At 38.4% G+C, this 16,986-nt stretch overlaps 1 protein-coding gene across 5 annotated transcripts in view; it reads left to right on the top strand.

The window, feature by feature from the left end:
* Nucleotides 1–16,986, top strand: part of LOC134534052 (ankyrin repeat and KH domain-containing protein 1) — a 125,165-nt gene that overhangs the window by 105,705 nt on the left and 2,474 nt on the right. For 3 of the 5 annotated variants that reach the window (XM_063372023.1, XM_063372022.1, XM_063372019.1), the window contains exons 35-40: nucleotides 40–150; nucleotides 6,115–6,353; nucleotides 7,802–8,113; nucleotides 9,786–9,929; nucleotides 10,710–11,957; nucleotides 12,688–12,894. In XM_063372023.1, the coding sequence (XP_063228093.1) occupies nucleotides 40–150; nucleotides 6,115–6,353; nucleotides 7,802–8,113; nucleotides 9,786–9,929; nucleotides 10,710–11,957; nucleotides 12,688–12,894 (2,261 nt within the window). The remainder of the gene's footprint in view (nucleotides 1–39; nucleotides 151–6,114; nucleotides 6,354–7,801; nucleotides 8,114–9,785; nucleotides 9,930–10,709; nucleotides 11,958–12,687; nucleotides 12,895–16,986) is intronic. The other 2 variants (XM_063372020.1, XM_063372021.1) reach the window with 2 other exon arrangements.

The raw sequence follows: 16,986 nt of genomic DNA, 5'->3' as shown, positions 1-16,986 counted from the left end.
CTTCCCAGTCAGGTTTAATGCGCCCTGCTTTTGTCTCAGGTACCCCGATGCCTCTTATTCCACCGATGCGTTCTGCCTCAGCGGGAAAACTCAGTGGTTCGTTCGCAGTGTCTGTGACCAGAGGAACAGCACCTCGCCTCGTTGCTGCAGGTAATAACTCTTTGTTTATGCACAACTATTATGGTATCAGTTTACTTGCATTTCAACATACATATATAAACATTAATATTTATCTCATTTAAAATTTTGATCTGAAATTTGAAGGAATGTCTAAATCTTACATTTTAATTGACACCAAATTGAGATAAATATTAATGTTTTTTCAACATGTACAGTAAAACCCCTTATTTGCACTTTTCAAGGAACCCCAAGGAAAAAGTGTAAATTGCGGGAAAGTGTAAATTGTGGGAAAGCACTTTTATTGGCAGTTAATGCTAAATTTTAGCTTAAAAAAATGTATCAGCATTTACTGGTGCTACAAGACAAACAATAGTTGTTTACAACACATTAAAGTACTAACAGGAATATTCAGTTCCTTGGCCAAAACCACTCGGGTACCCACATGCTTGTCAAACTTCTCAATAATTTTAATTTTATCTTCAATAGATAAAGTATTTCGTGGAACTTTATACCTATCCATCTTCAATCAAAATCTTGCCATAAATAATATTGTGAACGATAAAAAAACACGTGCTAACCAAAACGGACGTTGAATAATGTAAACAATGAAAGCCGTCATAGATATGTACTGTACATAATGCAGCACTACTAAATATACGTACTGTGTATGAGCGCTTTCCGGTGGTATCGATAGCTCAGCGCTTCGGACTATGCTCTGCTACGAGAGTGCTCTATGACACCATAAATAAAACCGTTTGTGGTTCTGCTACGAAAGTTCTCTATGGCAGCAAAGATTAAAACGTTAGTAGAGGAGAGGCACCATAGAACTTGTCGATACATCAAAACGAAAGGTTAGACAATAGGCGAACTACTTCAAACTTTTCACATCTATGACTAACGTGACGAGTATTTACATTTTTACCGTGTTTTGAAACGTACATTCCGGGTTTTTTGGTTACGTAGCGGTGTAATTTCAGGGAAAATGCAACACGAAAGTAAATGTACAATAAAACGGACCTACATAAAATGACATTATTTGCGGGAAAACGTAAATAACGAGAACGTAAATACGAGGTTTTACTGTACTTACAATTCACAAATGAAGAGAATATTAAAGTGCAGATGATACGAAGGAATGAAGTGGCCATAAGTCAGCGGAAGATTAGAATTGTACCAAACTTAGTACTTTTTAGTTTTTTGGGTGGTTGAAGTATGGCGGTGTGATTATCAAAATACTTGTTAGAAAAAGGTCAGTTGCTATAAATTTTTTAAGTTGCTAAAAACGAATTTTTGATATAAATTTTTGAAAACAAAATGGCATCTAAAATATGGCAGCAATTGCATATAGCCAAAATATACTAAATTTGAGTTTTTGTGTTCACTGTACACAAATCTGAGAAATTTTGGTGAAGATTGATTATATTATTAACTTTTATTTGACAAAATATCTGTATAATTTAAGTCACATTCCTAGCCCTTGCTTGAATCTGTCTGCTTGGGTTCAAGATATTATACAGTATATGGTTTGGGATTCATTCAATTCTTTTGCTCATCTATTGAGTGAACGCAGAATGAGACATACAGTTTTAGCCAAACCTCATTTCTGTGGAGAAAAATAATTTATCATTGGTTTTGGTCTCCTTCCACTTCGTACGTGTTTTAAAATTTTTTTAATATCTTTCAGGACTTTTAGCATCTTTCCATAATTCATGCCATAAATTTTATATTTTATGGTTAGTCAGAGGTCAAGCAGTTTCGTATTGTGGAAAATAACTTTCTCCGCGGTCAAAAGATGAGCTGATCTGAGATCCTGCAAAAATACGGGTACATACAGTAGAACCTCGATGATACGTTCCTGTTTCATACATTTTCCCGTGTCATACGCCGATTAATTTTGGTCCCGCCGAAAGTACTATATTTACAATGGTTTTCTTTCCCGGAACGTACACTTATAAAATCAATAATTTCCCGTTTCATACGTTTTTACGAAGCGGAAAAGTCCTAAATTTTCTAATTTTTTTGTTATATTCCTCCTGATAAAATACATTTTAATGCTTTTATTTTGAAAAACGTTCATTGTTTACCTTTGCAAACGTAAGAAAATAACTTTATCGCACCATAGATATGGATAGTATCAGGAAGACTGTGCACTTCGCTAGTAGCATCTATAGCCAGCACCAAGCGAGACTAGTGGCGCAAACTAGCAATGATTATGAAAATGGTGCACGCGCTTTACCAAGGCACAGATCTCATATTTTGTGCATTCATTAATCTTTGAACTGAATATACCCGTTTGTTATTGTTTTCTTACGATTGGATTGTTTTGTATTTTACATTTCTCAATTTAAAATTTTATTGAAAAATGCCATGTTGCATAAAGTTGATGTAAAATGAAACAAACAAGCAAAAATTTCTGATTTTTTTTAATTTCTAATTTAGGCTTGGTGACTTCCCCCCCCCCCCCCCCCCCCCCTCCAAGAAAGGACTGCTTTACTTGAATATGGACTGTATTTTACATTTATGGTGGTTTTATTATATGTATATATTAGGGATGGGATTTTCGAATCTTGGATTCGTCGAATATACCGAATCCTATGGATTCGAGGATTCGTAGGATCCGAGGTGGGATTTGAGGTGGGTTTTTAAGAGTTTTAGGTAGTAATTGAAAATTGTAGTGCTGGGCGAAGTTTGAAAATTTCGAACCGAACCGAACCCTTACGTTCGGTTCAGTTCGAAACCTCTTATATATTCGAAAAACCGAACGTTCGTTAAATAAAAAAAAAAAAAATAAAAAAAAGTTTTTCTAATTTTCTAACCCCCATTTGAGACCATTCACAAAACAGCTCAACAAAATTCTATTGCTTGTAATATTCCGACTTTTATCGCATAATCGACAGTTTCAAGCGCAGACAAAATTAAAAAAAAAAAATATTAATCGTCGCATAACTCGCATAGAATTTTTTCATATAGGCGCGCTTTGTTTTTTGTTTACTTTAGAGAATTTTGTATGCATTTGTCGTACTACGTAAAATAAACTATCGTACAAATGCCAAAGGTATTGTATACTATACCTTTAACTATAGTGCATGAACGAGAAGTGTTGTACAATCACCAAAGATTGCGTACCCCATGCGTTAAACTAAAGCGCATGTACGAGAACTCTCGTATTTCGGCAAAACTGACGTGATCAAGTTAACACAAGACAAATGCGGTAGGAAATTATTACGTAAATTAGGTACGTATTTTAAATTACTGGGATGTATTTATTTTCTTTGGCCTTTTTGGTTATAACAGTCAGGTAATGAAAGTATTAATTTAATCTTGTGTATTAAAAGTACTGGTCCAGTAAATTTTACAGTACGGTACTAAGTTGACTAGCGTAGTCGCGGCAGCCATCATTATTTCTCGTGTTTTCTATTTTCCGGTGCAAATTTCTATAACCACACTTTTTACGTTACGTTTACAATATTATTGTTCTAGAGGTGATTTGCGATGAGCAGGCTAACGTCGTTTAAGTTTTCCAAATGGAGAAAAGATAATGACGATCCGGATGACCCAGAACCACCCCAAAAAAAAAAGTCTAAAGTTTCTTCTGGCGAGCAGCATTCTTCCAAGAAAACAGCAACTGCAGTCAGCGGGTTTTGTAATGTAGATAGGTAACTTAATTCACATTCACCTTTTTTTTGATGCCCTATTAAAAAGTTTTACTTATTAAAAATGTTAGGTTATGTCTACCACAAAAATATGTTATGTGGCCTTATGCTGAATGTTCGTCATCTTTATAATATTTTTTTTTAAATGAAGGTTAGTGTACACTGAAAAAGGAAGATAGTCTTTTTGAAATTTAGATGTAACTTCTTCATGAATTAAAAGTTGGTATATATATAAGCTAAGCTATATAATGTTTTAATTTTACATATGGCTGGAGAACCTTTCTTTCTCACCACTCAGTTAAAGACCAAAATGCTGGTCATTGGTTCATTTTAATTCAAAACAATTATTTCTGTATGAGGTTCGGCTCGGTTCGAAACCAGAGAACTGAGGTTCGTCCAGCTCTAGAAAATTGTATAGGTACCTAAACTATATTATACAGGTAACGGAAATAGCACAAACATAAGATAAACTACGCTGCATTTTGTCAATTAGTATAACTACTTGATCATTTCCAACCTTCAATAATATAACATTGCAGAAAAAATGTAACTTTTTTTCAATGGTGTCTGTTATACAAACGTATTTTATTGAAAACATAGGAAGGATTAATTTAACAGAGAATTGGACAGATGCAAACTTACGTGTGTGGTTTTTGAGGTTATTTGTCTCTATTTTATATCAGGTGTATACACTATGCACTTATTTTATAATTTTATAAATACATATGTGATTTTTTTTAATACATAGGCCTATGTTATTTTTTAAAATAAATGTGTGATTTTTTTTAATAACATGTGAAGTTTAGTGTGGGACTGGGATTCTAGATTCGATGACAAACACTGAGGATTCGAACAAGGATTCGGATTCGACCAAAATGTGGATTCGTCCCATCCCTAGTATATATAATTATGAATTCATATCTTTCATTAATATAATGCAATTATTTACAAATTATGTATTTAAGTTTAATCTGACATTGTGCTGGTATGCTAGATTGAAAAAAAAATTTATTATTGCCATTCCCTTTTCATACACTTTCCTGCATCATACACCATTTTTGTGCCCTCCGTTGAAAAGTGTATGACAGGGGTTCTACTGTATAATTACAGAGATATTTACTGTGTTAAATATATTCATTATAGAGCTCTGTTTGCAGAGATAATCATATATTTAATAATTTTCAGTCAATATTTGATAACAGCAACAGTAGTTAAAAAAAGTATATAATATATTATTTATATAGTATACTGCTTTTAAATTTTAAACGTGCATTGCGAGAAAATTCTGCTTAGAGAAAGAAATTAGTGCTAGTAAGAGACATTGCAACCTATTAGAAATAACATAAATTTGTCCTCCCCTTTTGTAAGTCAGGAAAGCCTGAAAACGTTTGGTATCCGAATGTAAAAAAGGACAGTCTTTTATTATTCCAATGCACAATAAGATGAGTTGTCTCACTCACACCCATTTCTGTCTCCCTCCCCCTAGAAACCCGTTACAAGAAGAGCAGCATGAGCTGCCGCGTCTGCTGAGCCAGAAGCCTATGTAGAATGCACACACTGATAGTAAAATATTTGTAACGTTCTGCATACCTCTAATAACCGCATCTATATTTTCACTTTTTTTTATGAAAACTTTCAATTCATATACATTTTATCTTTTCAGCAAGTTCCATTGACGTGCGCACATAGAAACTGCCATCGTCGCTGGTCAATGTTAGACGGAAATATTTTGACAACCACGAGTAGTGTGGGGATGGACCTAACTGTTTTGTGTAGAGGGGGTAGTTCCTCGAACGATCCCTACCAACAATAGGTTTCAATTGAAGGTTCAATTTTCGACTTTTGGCCACGTTGTTGCTTAAACTGTCTACTGTGGTAAGACACTTGAGTCACAAGCTGGAAAACCTTTGAATCATAGTCCAGCTAACCAGTTGGTCTGTTTTATAAATTAGCAGTTAGATTCCAGTTTTTCGTGTAATACAGTGAAACCTAGATTTTTTTTTGTTCTTGTTGTTTACATTTTTCATAATTTACGGTATTTTTTTTAAGGACCTATTTATTTTACATGTAATTCATTGTTCTACAAACCCTGAAATTATACTTTCTGAAAAATTTATATTCCCTTTTGTTATGTTTAAAAAACTAACATCGAAACCATTTTCAAAAGCACGTCACTTAGCTTGTGGAAGCTTTGTTACACAGCAAGCAAATCTTGAGAAGGTACATATTTAAGAATATACCTCAAATTTAAACCCTGAACATCGTTAATAGGATGCTGTCTTCACGGACAAAAAAAAGAAAGCACTGTTGCCACTGACGTGACGTGTTCCCGTGTCGCCAGCAGAGAAGCGGGCTGCTGCGGCCGCGGCGCAGATGGCGGCTGCCTCCAACACCAAGACCACGATGTCCTACACCTCCGCCATCATGACGGCGGGCAGAGCCACGAAGGGTGGCGCCTCGCAGACGTTCGCCGCCAAGCTGACGGAGCCTCCGGGGGCGCCTGCCTCATGCGGGACCAAGCCCCGCATGCTCGCACCGCCCCCGCAGCAGGCTGTCTCGACCGCCCTCGTCACTCCTCAGGTGACTGGCGAGTGTGAACGCTGGACTGTGCGCAATCATACTGGGTGTTCCAGTGGTATCTTATAACATTTTGATTTAGACCATTTACAACAATTCGTACATCAAATTGAAGGTAAACTAACATAGTTTTTCATACAAATGTTCAACGTCCGCACCTCTAGTTATATGGCACACATCCATCCTAAAGTCCAATTATTCCCACACTTGGGTTAACATGTCCGGAGTAATGGAAGCCTCAGCCTCTTCAATTGTGTCTCAACTCTGGCAAATCATTAGGTTAGCATCTGAACATAAACGCTGATCTTTTATAAAGCCACAAAGAAAAAAAATTGCATGGCGTTATGTTAGGCAAATGTGGAGGCCATCGAAAAAGAGTTCTGTTGTCTTTTTTATAACTGGGACATTCTTTCATGGACAAACTGTGACATAGAGGTTATATTTGGACAGACATTTATCTTATGCTTTTAGATTAGATTTAAACTTGAAAATCTAATATAATTCTCAGTTCTCAAAGAATTTAAACCAATGAATACAATTTTTACTTATAAATATGCATGTGAATGCAGAATGTAGTGTACATATTAGTGAAGTGTCAGTTCTACTTTTTTTCCTGGTTCACTGTTTTGATTCCAGTTCTTAAAAATCTGAACCTCCACACAATTTCAAGTCGCACTAATGACATAGTATGCCCTAATAAATGGTATGTGTGTTTAACACATGACTTACCGTATTTTATCGCTTAATCTGTGTACATTTTATGTTAAAAATGAGTTTGAAAAGTAGGTTTCAAAAGCTCTCTCTCTCTTGCAAAAGTCATTTGGCTTGGAAATCTGTAAAAGGAAAAAATTTAGTAGACTGGGGTGGAAGTACTGAGGTTGGCGTGACCAGGTGTGTCAGAAGGGCATATGTAGGGAAAAACATTATTTTGGAGTGATGAAAAAACTCTTGTCAGCCAGCACCGTAGGAATGAGAGGCAGTATAAAGAACTGGTCTTGTTGCCATGAAGGCTTTTAGAGCGAGGGAGAGTGGACAGGACAAAGGGAAGTTATAGATTTGAGTGCTGAATAGAAAAGGTTTCAATAACAATAAGAATAAATTTTCTAAAAAAAATGTGTGAACAAGTGAGATGAATAATTTGTCAAATGCCAATAGTCTGAAACTGATATAAATCTATAATATCAGCGTATGTTGTATTTTCACTTGGGAAAGAGCTGTTATGCCTTCTGTGCACCGGTACCCGCGATTACATCTAAGGTTCTCGGTGCTGGTTAATTTGCCGAGAACCGGGACTGGCCTATCTCTAGTGCAGATCAATGAACCTTAAATAATTAATTACCCATCCCAAATCATTATCAATTTTTTTTGCCATTGTAGCCATGTTGTGTAGTTTGAAGAGATGTTATGACCGTGAAGAGCGATGTTTGGACGGTGTGTTGACGGGTGCTCAGGTGTCGCCGCAGCAGCAGTGCGCGGCGGTGACGAGCTCCGCGGCGTCCGTGTCGTCGCCGAAGCAGCCCCGGCCCCTGCCCGCGGCGTCTGCCCCGCCCAGCATCCCGGGCCAGTACCAGGCCACGCCCAGCAAGGCGCCCTTCGCCAGCGCGGTGCCAGTGTCGGCCGGCCTGCCGGGGCCGGGGCCCGGGAGCGCGGGCGGCCAGGGGCGCAGCAGCACGCCTCTGCCCCAGACGCAGCACGAGCCGGCGCAGCCCGCGCCCGCCAGCTCCCCGCAGGAGTACTCCCTCTTCAACGACACCTTCACCAAGGTCAGCACTCTTACCCACGCATTCCCATGCCCAATATTGAATTTTAACATTGCACTTTGTGGTTGAACATTTGCGTAAATAACTAACCGAAGTTGATTTTTAATTAATACCTATGTTGTGAGCAAGTATAAAGTGTTTAAATAGGGATTTTGTGATGCCACTGTGGCTAAACATGGTTTTTTTTTTTGCTTGAGATTTCCTTTGCTGTCAGTTGCAACATTCCATGACAAATGTTAATAATTTAAAAAAAAAACTTATAATTTGCATTGAATGTGATAGTAGGAAGATTTGTTCAGCATAGTACAGTCAAACCTCTATCTATCGTTTTTCAGGGGACCAACAAAAAAATTCAGTAGATGCGGACATTCAATAGATGTGGACTTCACTCTAAGAATTTTTTAAAAATATTACAACCTCAAAATTAGTGTCAGAAATATATCAGTTACTTATCATTAAAGTTAATCAGTTGAAAAATAAATAAAAATGGAAGTATTTTACTTAATTCAATTTACACTTGCAAAAAAAAAACATACGCACAATAAATCTACATGGAAATTAAAGTCTTTTTCAATATCCTGAAGTCTAAAATATGTTTACTCATGTCATCAAATGTAGAGCTGTACTGAAGAAGCCGATTTTGCCAATATTTAGTTGAATCGGCATTTCTGCCGACTTCCGATACGCTTGTTAATTTTCGGCCGATATTATTGAAAAACGAGAGAGACTGCCATAACCTAAAAATCCACGATTACCCATTTCACTTTTCGTAGTAGTACTGCATTCTTTCAGATCGCATTATTTCTTCGCAACATGTGCCAAACGTACATATAAAAATTTAACATCCTTTTTATCAATAATGTTCTTTAATTTTAATGTCATAAATAAATACATTACCGTCACGGTAAATATACATCTCGGTTGTTACGGTAACTGTAGTGCAAATGTGGTAGCTATCGTGCTTCTGCAGTAATTATGGTATCGACAAAGAATCTTTAGTTCTTTTTATGGTAATTATCTTAGGATAACAATTGGGTTTGTACTGTAGTTATGGTACATCATCCATAATTCTTAGCAGGTTGTTGTTCATTTGTCTTTTCTTCATATTTAGTTACGTGCTCCATTACTTGGCTGCAGATTTAAGGTGATTTTTACTACTGTATACTATCGTTACTGTTTTTATGACTTTCTTTCTAAGAAATGGTTATTTCTGCAAAATCTTTATGGTTAAACGATCATCTATTATAATTTATAGTGACGGGACCACATATTTTGTACGATCAATGCGGACAAAACGATAATTCGAACATCGGTACAAGCGGACTTTTTTAACCTTAGTTGTATGGCAATTTTGCCGGGACCGTAGAAAGTATACGATAAACACGGACAATCGATACATGCGAGTTTGATAGATAGAGGTTTGACTGTATATTGTAAAATGTAGGAGTTTTAGCTCAATATCTATCAAAAAACTATTTTAATGAAATTAATTTTGATTTATTATTTTAATTTAATGCAAGTTTTTTTTTATTTAGACATAACTCTAAAGGTGAATTTTTTCTTCTTTGTTTTTTGCATGGTACTCTTATTCTTTATTAATGCCATGCTTTTGAGGTGGAGCAGACACAGCTCTTGTGTAAGTCGACAGAGTGATAATGTGTTCCTGCTTCGGCAGGTGACGCAGCAGAGCATGTGGGGCCGAGAGAGTGAGAACGGTCAGAAAGGGATGAACTTCGCGAGTGTGACAGCCACCGGTGCAACTGTGAACCCCGGCACCTCCACTTCCAACAACAAATTCATCGACAACGCCCCACCACAGGTCAGCTTAGAGGCATGCGAGTTAGATAACTTAAATTGCTGGGCCTGTGCGAAATTTCAAATATCAAAATGAATAGTTTATTATTTGATTCTATTGTGAATACTAACACTTCGAAAAAATCAAATATTCAGTCGTTAACAAATACGGCTGTGTGGAATCTCAAAAGTCTGGAAAAATTTTGTGTTCACAGAAGATTTTTTCGTCGGGCGGGGACAAAATTTCCATGGGATACGTGTAATGTTTTAGGGTTATTTATGTGGATATTTTTGCTACATCTGGCCAGTAAATATTGAGAAGACTAACATAGTAAAAACTGGATCCAACACAGTAATTCGGAACCATTACGAACACCCACGTAATTATTTCATGGCAAAAAAAAACATTACAAAAAAGTAAAGTGCCAACAGACGAAAGGATAGATTATCTTTGTATTATTTTTCACATTGTTCGGAAGGTATCCGGAAAATGGAGTTTTTATCTACTTAGAAAAATAGACCACTATATTTTGTCACACCAAGTAATTTAAGAAAAGTTACATAAAAACGGGGTCTAAATATAAAATGGGCAATATCTTCTATTGTAAACAAAGTCCTCCTGTTTTTAAACTAAATAACCAAAGTATTTGGTGATACTAACTTTGTGTTGTACGCTCAGCACAAAAAGCATGGACAGAGACAAAATGTGCATTGAACGGAGATAATGATTGGTATGAATAGAGATTATTTTTTTCCTTAAAAGTAGTAACTTGTAGAGAGTAAAAGACAATGTGTTTGTGTGTAGGTGGATGCGGCAAAGGCCCCTGGCTACCGAGGCACGACCATGTGTTCCCCCGTCTCCTCGAAGACCAGCAGTAACAGCACCACACCTCCTTCCCTCCCTGTGCAGCAACAGCAACAGCCACCCTATCAGCAGAGTGACTCTCTAGGCATGACCGGCAAGCCCCTCCTCCAGCCCGTGGTGAGACCCGTCGATGGGCCGGCCAGCTCCGGCCCCAACCTCGGTGTGGGTGTGGTCGGACAGCTGCCACCATCACACGTTGATTCCATGACCTTCGCAAGTCGGTCGGTGTTCCTCCCGGGCATGGAGCATGGCTCCATGTACAACCCTGGTGAGGGAAACCTTCTGAAGATGGTGCCGGGGGCTGGCGATGCCCAGCAGAGCCAGTCGCCCCAACAGCAGCAGCAGCAGCAGCAGCAACAGCAGCAGCAGCAGCAGCAGCAGCAGCAGCAGCAGCAGCAGCAGCAGCAGATGATGTATCACCAGCATCCGCCACCGCACTCCACTCCCACCAATACCACGGTTACCATGTCCCGTCTCAACCCCCGTGCTCCTGATTTCTCCCTCCATCTTGCCAACAAGTCGCAGCAGCCGCCCAACATGTTCAATCAGCCTAACTTTCACCCTCGCGCCGGCATGATGCCTTCTCCCGGGTCCTCCAACTCGCCCATGGCTGCAATATTCTCCTTTCCGATGAACAAGTCGTCCATGGGAGGTCCCTACCACCCTCCCAACCCACCCCAGAACTTCACCCCCAACGGGCAACGCTGGCCGCTGTACCCGCAGACGTACCACCACGGCCAGCCGGATATCCTGAGCTATCCCGGTGGCGTGGGCACCATCACCCAGCTGGCCAATCTGAACAACCTTCCGGGGAGCGTGGAGCTGTTGGGACTGGAGAACGGAGGCGCCCCAGGAGGCAGCAGCAACTCTCCGGTCATGTCGCCCTCCTCCCCGGCGGGAGGAAACCCCGGCACGATAGGCGAGCCACCTGCCATCCATAAAATGGAGGACCGCAAGATAGCACCTATTGGCATGGAGCGGGCAAACTGGAAGCAGTTGAACAGTGGAGCGGGATCGACAGGGGCCATCCCAGATTGGATGGTTAGCATGGGAGAACCCAAAATGCCACCTTCTTGGCCAGGCACGAGCATGGGTCCTGCACTGGATAGGCATCCTATGTTTCGACCCAACTTCACTCGTCTGCCGATGCAAGAGGACTTGCCACCTATGATGGATGGTCCATTTCAGGTAATAGCTTGTATAACATCTGAAGTTTTCTAATTCTTTTGGAAATTTTGGTTGGTACATTTGTTATTTATTTAGACCCTGCTGCTAACTAATGCAGGTTTACGTATTGGTTACTTACAACCTGGATTGGTTTTGGTATTTTCCCTGGAGATTTATTGAAGCTATCAAAAAATCATTATATAGATGTGCATAGTACAAAAATCCTTAATGTCGTGTATGCCAAAATAGACTAATTTTTTTGTGCACATGCCAAGTTAAATTACCGTAAAAATTCTGAACTTGACTTTTAAGGTCATGCAAATATTTTTTAGTGGTTTCTATATCAATGATTTGAAACATTTTAGGGATTTCAGTAGGAAAGTATCTTACGAAGACAATTTAGCAAATATTTTCTGTTATTAAAATTAATATTGAGTGCCTAATTGTTTTAGTTTATATGAAACTATTGTATCTAAACTACGTATTAACTTCAGTATTTCAATGTAAGGATAGTATTGATCCAGTTGTATAAATTGCCCTTGAGATTACAATGCTTTATAGTATAAAATATTATCATATGTTGAGTGAGTGACCGACCTTCAGTGTAAGATAATTTGGATTGAATGATAACATTCAATAGTGTGTCCAAAATAGAGTTTATAGTGTCATACAATAATATGTATGTGATTAAAAAAACAAAAAGTTTTTGAAAAGTTTATCTTGCGAACAGCCTGAATTGTTCGATGCGCAGACTGGCCACCCGGACAGCCAGCACTCGTACCACAACGGCAACATGGCGGCGGCGGCGGCGGCGCTGATGAACGCACTGCCGCTCATGCCGCACTACAACGTGGCGGGCATGAGCGCAGACATGCCGCCCCCGGAGGGCATGAAGATGGAGGGTCCTAGCTGGGAGGCCGCTCGTCTCAGCATCGCCGAAGTCCAGGACAAACAGCATGTATGTTTATGGACATGTGTGCTTCTGTTACTGTCCATCCCTGAGAGGTCTGAAAGTAATCAACACTGCTTTTTCACTATGCCTAGGGGCTTGTTCTTTTCGCGATCGCGATTAAACGATGATAAACGCGAAATCACTGTTAAATACAGTTTTTACGCTAAATTACCATAACACAGCGTTTTTACACAAAATTTTGTATTAAAACGTGAAATCGCATTGTTTTTACGCGAAATTTAAATACTGGGTAAAAGACTTGTCTCGTCACTGGTAAACAAACACCGCAACATGGCCGCCACTGAACATTAATCATAAATGCACTAAAGCAAACAAAAGCTTACACACGCTCACGTTATAATGTTAATCCCAAAAATATACTCTAAAAATACGCAAAACTACGGCGTTTATTTTCCTTTCCGGCATAATGTTTGGATAGATAAAACAAACAGGCGAAGTTGTAAAGCGTACGCACACCGCTCGGGGCACTGACGTCAGCTTGGAACAGCGACACCGGATAAATACAAAAGCAAGCAGATGATTGGGCAAATGGTGTTTGGAACAGCCTTACGTGAGTGGCCATATAACGTCAGCCGGGGGCGCTGGCATATAGTTGGAACAGCATCGTAGTATCAAGCAGATTATCGGGCGAACCAGGCACAAGCATTTTAAATTGTGCCAAAAAGCGGAAAAATGTAAACAAACATTCATTTTCAAATGGTGTGACCACAAAGCCGAAATACCATAACGCCGATTGTCAAAATTGACCACAACGCAGACATAACAACTGAATGAATTTGTGTGTGTTTCTTAAATGTACCTTAACGCCGAAATACCACAAACAAACCTAACCTTACCTTACCTAACCTAACCTAACCTAACTTAACCTAGCCTATCCTAACCTAGTCTAACCTAACCTAGTCTAACCTAACCTAGTCTAACCTAACCTTTGTGGCAGCCCTGTAATGACATTTTTCAGCGTTAGTGTATTTCGGCACTGTGGTACACAGCAGTTTTCTAGCTGTCGTGATCAATTTGGCATTTCGGCGTTGTGGTGTGTCCCCGATTTTGTTAAAGGGATTAATAGTTTTCCAGATTAGTTTATGGGAACGAACTAATAATCAGTGTCCAAATCCATATAAATACAGTGAAACCCCTTATTTACACTTTTCAGGGGAACAGAGAAAAAAAAGTGTAAATACCAGGAAAGTGTAAATTGAGGGAAACATATTTTTAAAATGTAACATACCTGGTTTAATGCACTCCTTTTACTTCAGTAGTCAGAGACATCAAAAAAAGACACAGTGAACGAAATATCTTTAAAAAAAAATCCTTCATTAGGCCTATGTAAACAAAAATAAATTTACAACATATAACTTATAAAATTGTGTGAATACAACATTGAAACAATGTGTGCCATGATAAAATGTTACCATAAAAAAGTTTTGTAGGGTTATGCACAAAAACTTTCAAGCCTAACTTAGGTCTATTTCTTTGTAAAATAATCAGAAATCTTGGTTTGCTTGCATCTTTGAGTGTTCATGCACATGATCTGCTTCTCTAAAGTATAAAAATTATCAAAAACACCATCACAGTTTTCACCAGCAGATACTCCAATGTAGTCTCGCAGAGTTTGAAGAGCAGCAAGAGCATCTTTACTCGTGGGTGTTGTCACTTCTTCATCATCATCATCATCTTCGTCAGTATCCTGTTGAGAAGTACTGACATAGCTTTCTACAATATCTTCTATACTTTGCACTTCCGAAGTGATCACCTGACTGTCCACATCCACGTAATCTTGAAATATTTTCTCCTGCAACACCCTCTCATGTCCTTCAACATCTTCAATGTCACTGTAATCTTCTTCACTGAGAGTGTAAGGCTTTTCTGGGAACACAAATCCAGCTTTTGCAAAGCAGTTTTGAATTGTTGATGTTTTCACTTCTTTCCAGGCTCTTGCACTAAAATGCAATGCAGTCAGCAGATTTATCTTCATCAAAGAAGGGTCTTTTCCAACATCAAGCATTGTTACTGCCCTTGAAACTAGGTATCTGCGGTACAAAAACTTGAATGCCTGAATGATACCCAAGTCAAGGGGCTGTAGCTCACTCGTGCAGTTTGCTGGGAAGAAGACAATATCAGTGTTGCGAAGCTGGATGGTTGCTTTGTGAGCAGAACACTGATCTATGAAAAGAAGAACTTTACTACCGTATTGGCCCGAATATAAGGCGACCCCGAATATAAGGCGACCTGCAGTTTCAGGAGGCCAAACAAATGTAAAAATAATTTTTGGTAGAAATTAATGTGAAAATTCATTAGACATACATTTTGTGTTGATAAATCGTTTTTGCATTTATGTATAACAATTAATTTATATTTATCACATTACTTATTTAAAATAAGTTTGAATGGCCTACCCTAAAAGTCAAAAGAAAACAATTAGAAAATATTTACATTTTTAAGTATTACATTAGAAATTTTTTCGTATGTTTACTCTAATGAAGCTGCATAATTGTCATCTTCAGAGCTGTTTATTTGTCTAGAGCTCGTTCCCCGCCGTTCCACCGATGTGTGATTGTGTGATTGTTCATTTTTCACAGTTTACTGTATCTACGAATTTAAAATTTTTACAATGGCTATTAATCACTCTTAAAATACAGCATTTAACTTTCCGTTTGACTTAAGCTACGTATTACCACAGAACAAGGCGTATTACTATTTAGTAGTGTGTTAAACGTAAAAAAAGCAAACAAAGAATGCATCTCGCCGGAACAAAACAAGTGGCTAGCTGACATGATGAAGCATACGGCCATGAATAACTCGGTTACGTGACCGCGTATATTAGTCCATATTACTCTCTGACAGAGAGAGTCTGTTCTATGAATTTGAAAGAATAATCTATTATAATTATGAAAGGTTTTTACATAAATAAAGAGTGGATTATTAAAATAGCTTTTGAAGCAACGTACCAAATTCCTGTTAATATGGCGTCTTCGTGCATGTTCGGCAATGTTCGTTTTACAACAAAGAAATATTGTGGAAAGACAGTTGGCAGCCGTGAATTTCCAAACATTACATCCGAAATGTTTGTAAACGTAAACAATCGTTCTGAAAATAACTGTGATATTTTAGTACAAATATTTCCGTTAAAAATCTGAAGATAAATTACCGTAAATGTTAACACGCGATTGTACACAAAGTACAAATATGAATTGTGAAATAAAAGGTTGCCATTTTGAGATGCTTCAACATTCATGGTTTTTACTCAAGAACAAATATTTTAATTTTCAACTTCAAACAATTGTGAATTACTGCAATATTAGGTGGATTTATCGTTTTTCCCCGTGTGAGGTAACAAAGTTTTAGTTAATATAAAAAATTGTGAACGTTTTGTTAAACAATGTTTCTACTGTAGCTTTCAGCTTGGAACTAATGTTTGCGGTTCTGACGTCTTGGGTGCGAAAATAAGGCGACTTCCAATTTTTGCATCTTTCGTTTATGTAAAAATGGTCGCCTTATATTCGGACCAATACGGTATTTTGCAAAGCCATTTTTGAATCAAATGCATGCAACTGGCTCTGAAACAAAGCACTGGTCATCCAGGCTTTGGTGTTTGCTTTGTACTTTGTTGGGAGTGACTTGATGTTTTTATAACACCGAGGTTTCCTCACTTTGCCAATGACATAAAGGGGGAGTTTTTCACTTCCATCTGCATTGGTAAGCAATAACACAGTAATCCGTTGCTTGCTGAGCTTACCTCCGTGACACGGTTCCCCTTTAAAACTAAAGGTTTTGTCTGGTAGAACATTGAAAAACAACCCTGTTTCGTTGGCATTGAAAACATTTTTCGGGTCGAACCCAGCAATTTTTTCCTGTAGCTTTTCCTTCCAATGTTCCACAGTCTCCACATCCACACTTTTGCTTTCGCCACAAACCACCTTGTAAACAATATTGTGACGCTGCTTAAACCGATCAATCCATCCATTGGAAGCTGAGAAATTTTGAATTCCCAGCCTAGAGGCAATAACACGTGCTTTTTCTCTCAGTATTGTACCATTTATTGGTAAATTTGCGGCACGTGCACCAGAAAACCACTTA

The sequence above is a fragment of the Bacillus rossius genome, chromosome 7, assembly GCF_032445375.1.
Source record: "Bacillus rossius redtenbacheri isolate Brsri chromosome 7, Brsri_v3, whole genome shotgun sequence".
In the NCBI taxonomy this organism is placed as follows: Eukaryota; Metazoa; Arthropoda; class Insecta; order Phasmatodea; family Bacillidae; genus Bacillus; species Bacillus rossius.
The sequence above is the reverse complement of the archived record's forward strand: the minus strand, read 5'-3'. Positions and strand labels throughout refer to the sequence as shown.